The sequence below is a fragment of the Arachis duranensis genome, chromosome 3 (assembly GCF_000817695.3).
Source record: "Arachis duranensis cultivar V14167 chromosome 3, aradu.V14167.gnm2.J7QH, whole genome shotgun sequence".
In the NCBI taxonomy this organism is placed as follows: Eukaryota; Viridiplantae; Streptophyta; class Magnoliopsida; order Fabales; family Fabaceae; genus Arachis; species Arachis duranensis.
This window is the reverse complement of record NC_029774.3, coordinates 120,383,340-120,387,434: the sequence shown is the minus strand read 5'-3', so window position 1 is coordinate 120,387,434 and position 4,095 is coordinate 120,383,340. Positions and strand designations below refer to the sequence as shown.

The 4,095-nt window shown below is 36.6% G+C and overlaps 1 protein-coding gene across 1 annotated transcript in view; it reads right to left on the bottom strand.

Moving 5' to 3' along the window:
• The window catches only part of LOC107480700 (uncharacterized), a 2,933-nt gene extending 1,185 nt beyond the window's left edge, over positions 1-1,748 (bottom strand). Inside the window, exons 1-2 of the mRNA XM_052258475.1 lie at positions 1,172-1,748; positions 473-910 (exon numbers count right to left, since the gene is read on the bottom strand). Coding sequence (XP_052114435.1) covers positions 473-910; positions 1,172-1,748 — 1,015 coding nt within the window. The remainder of the gene's footprint in view (positions 1-472; positions 911-1,171) is intronic.
• Between the last annotated feature and the right edge of the window lie 2,347 nt (positions 1,749-4,095).

Genomic DNA, 4,095 nt, shown 5'->3' with positions numbered 1-4,095 from the left:
CATTAAACAAGCACAAGATCAGCAATAAACAAGCACTTTTACCAGCATTAAACAAGAACAAAACCAGCAAAAAAATAAGCACTTTTACCACCATTAAACAAGCACAAAACCAGCATTTCCAATAAGCATAGAACCAGCAAAAAATAGCCACTTTTACCAGCATTAAACAAGCACAAAACCAGCAATAAACAAGCCCTTTTACCAGCAATAAATCAAGCACAGAACCAGCAATAAACAAGCAGCTGAAGTTTAAATCATTAAGCACAGAACCAGCACTGAATAACTGATAAACTGATAAACTGATAAATCAATAGACTGCTAAACTGATAAATCGATAAATCAATAGACTGATAAACTGAACAATAAACAATAAATAAGCAATAAACAATGAATCAGCAATAAACAATAAATCAATAAACTGATAAGTTATAACCCTAGGTCTAAATTGAACAACAAATCAAGCAAAGTTTACCTGAATAGATGGCTCGGGCTCCATATGAACTTGAATCCGACAATCGGTGGCTGGGTGGCTGGGCTCCAGAAACGCTGCTGGGTGGACTTGAGGCGGCGAGGTCGGACGTGTCGAGGTCGTGGGTGGGCTCCAGAAACGCTGATGGGTGGACTGCAGGCGGTGAGGTCGGACGTGGCGAGGTTGGGGGTGGCTCCAGAAACGCTGCTGGAGTGCTGGGTGGACTAGAGGCGGCGAGGTCGCAGGTGGCGTGGTCAGAGGTGGCTCCAGAAACGCTGTTCGGTGGAGGGCTAGAGGCTGGGTCGTGCACCGGCGGTGGGGGTTCTCCTCTGTTCGGCGGTGGGATTTGGAGAGGGAAGCTGTCGGCCTGTCGCAGTGTCGCGCATGTGGGGAAGGAGAAGGGGACAGGGGAAGTGGGGGTGTGGCCGTCACTCTCACACTCTCATCTCACAAGACACAAGTCACATATGGGTGGGTGGGGGATTGGGGGTAGGTTTAATTTTTTAGGGTTTTGGGATGAACCGGTTCGGTTCGGTTCGGTTAGGGTTTTGGTAGTGAGAACCGAAAATCGAACCGAACCGCAAAAAAACAGCAACACATCACTTTTTTCGGTTTTTTCGGTTTTCGGTTATTTCGATTTTCGGTTTTTTCGGTTCGGTTCTTCGGTTTAATTCGGTCCGGATCGGTTTTGAACACCCCTACTAGCAGCAGAATCTACCCACCAAGTATCAACAGGTGCATAACTTAAACTAGCCTGAGAACAAACAAAAGTAAGAATTATACCCTTCTTTACACGCCAAGTGGCATATTTGGTACAATCCTTCTTCATGTGTCCCACCTTTTTACAGAAGAAACAAGTTGAAACTTGATCCTGTTTCTTAGCCTTTTTCTGCTGAGAAGGCGCATCCGCAGTAGTATCACGCTTTCTTTTATACTGAGAAGATAAAGGCATGTGAGCACTGAATTTCTTAGTAAAGAATTTCTCAACATCCTTTAGGAACTGTTTGGCATCTTTATCCTCAGTAATTGAGCCCCGAAACGCCTCAGGAATTGAGCGTTTCATGATCATAATGCTCATTCGATTGGATTTCTCCCACTTCTCTATTTTAACCTCATTGAGGTTTTCCGGAGTGGAAGTGGGTTTCTCCTCTCGAAGAGATATATCTAGGTCCATACAACCGAGGACAATCTCCATGGTATCCTTCCAAACTTTAAAGTTTGAACCATTCAGCATAGGAATACTGCTAATTTGTGCAGAAACATTGGTAGCTGAAGCCATAGTTTCTGAATTAGAACCAGTAAACATGCAGTAAACATTAGTTAATTAATGGGTAAAAAATCCATATTGAGATATCTAGCACAACATTAATTTTCAATCTTTGGATAGAAAAATTAACTGTAAGTGATACTCTCACTCCATTAATCAAATATTGTCAAAATTCCTGTCACACACTAAGCCTTTCTTTGGATCGACTTAATGCGCACATGGAGACTTAAACTTCGCAACCTATTTATTACTGCATATATTTTCTATTAATTGGCCAAACAATAACCTTCCTTTGGGCCGATTATTGATCGCATAATTAATAGAAAATAAACAAAAGTGTGCAATGCTTATTATTTGGCCAAACAATAAACTTCGTTTGGATCGATTATTGTTTACATAAATAATAAACATTACTTTATTCTTAATTAGTTACCCAAACATGTATTTACTATCAATATGTGTATGTAATTCGGCCAAATATAGACCTTCCTTTGGGCCGACCAATATTTGCATGAATTACATAACATCATATTCCTTATGTTTTAAATAAATCAATTTTCACAAAAGAGGCTACTTTGGCAGCATAATGTTCAATCAATTTATTTCAAAACCAAATCTTTATAAAATAGATGGGTATACTAATCCAATTGTTACTAGTTTCTTTATGTAACAATTAAAATACTTAAATCTCAAAAGGAATTAAATCTTAATGATATCTTTTGAGATCTTTAAAGAAAAAAATATAATTATAATTTATGTGCCAAAAAATTTTTGATCCGTTAAAATTAGAATCCATCTTTATAAAATTAATAGGTATAATAATCCTTTATATCTCAAAAGAATAATTCATTAAAATTAAAATTAATCATTATATAAATTAAATGCCAAATCAGTCTCGTATAAAATATATATATGTATACAAGTATACCTTAAGGCATAACCAAATAATAATAATATATATATAAATATCCATACATAATGATACACATATATATGCATATAAGGAACTGCAATCAACGGCCATTGGCATAAAAAAAAAAAAATTAATCTCCTGTTCGTCCAACAGTAGCAGCTATATATATACGACGTATATATTCAAAAGCAACCAAAACGGCGATATGTTACGTTGTATATGTGGAACAATACCAAATACATATACAGACACAGTCGCACAAATATATATAACATCGTAATGTAATAAAAAAAAAAACATATATACATCGATCCATATATCAATTCAGTAATTAAAAATAAAACCGAATATTTTCGATGATTAAATTATGGATGGCTCTGATACCACTTGTTGGAATAATTAATTTTCAATAACCCAGATCATCCATATTGAATCACCAAAAATATAACATAATGCGGAAGCGTACCTGAATTCATAAACATAAATTATGATTGGAAGAGTTTGGATCTTGTGGTTCTTTCGATCTTCCTCAACCAAAATCTTCTGTATTCCTAGGCGGCTGAACTGCAACTCTTTTGATGGGGAAAGAGCAACAAAGGCGACTTTGGTATATTGGGGACTGAAATCCTGAAGGTCTATTTATATTTGAGCATGACACCCATTAAACCCTTAAGCCCAAATAAAATAGTATCTAAAGCCCAAAAGATAATATATCTAAAATCCAAAAAGATAATTATCTAAGGAACAAAAGATAATATCCGGTTTTATTCTCATTTAATTCCAAATCAAAAGTAATAATGACTTATTCAATTAGCATTTATAACAATAAATGAGATCATCATTATATAAGTCATTTAATTTGAAATAGCATCATTTGTGATTATAATTGATATATGTATTGCCCACAAATAAGTTAGGAAATTACAATAATTTCCTAACACATTTTTCAATTGGATTTTGTTACTGATGCATTATTTTATCTTATTAATATATTTGCTTTAAAAGGCAGAAGTTAGGGATTTGGGTTTTAGGCAAATTCAAAGACCCGCCAAATTATATTATACTCCTTTGATTGAAATTTTCATACCCCAGCCTCTGCGATAGTCATATCATCTGCTCCCCAATCCTTATACACTCCAACCCTAACTTAAAAACATTTAACGAAGGCACCCCCCAACCCATAGAAGCTTTGACATCTCGGGCTCCAACGGAAAATCGTTAACTCGCGTCGGATCCTGGGTCTCGACAAGCTGCCGGTCGCTCAGGTCTCTCCGCCCGTGTGGTCGTCTTCCGGTCGGGATTATTGTTGGCCCAACGTCTCTGCTCCAGTAACCCTCCCTCTTTCTAACACCAAAATGGGTGATGTTAAAATTGTTGATTTCAATGGGTGCTCTTAATATGACTGAAATTTGTTTTGTTCCTTTTACCGTAAGCCTATTTTATTAT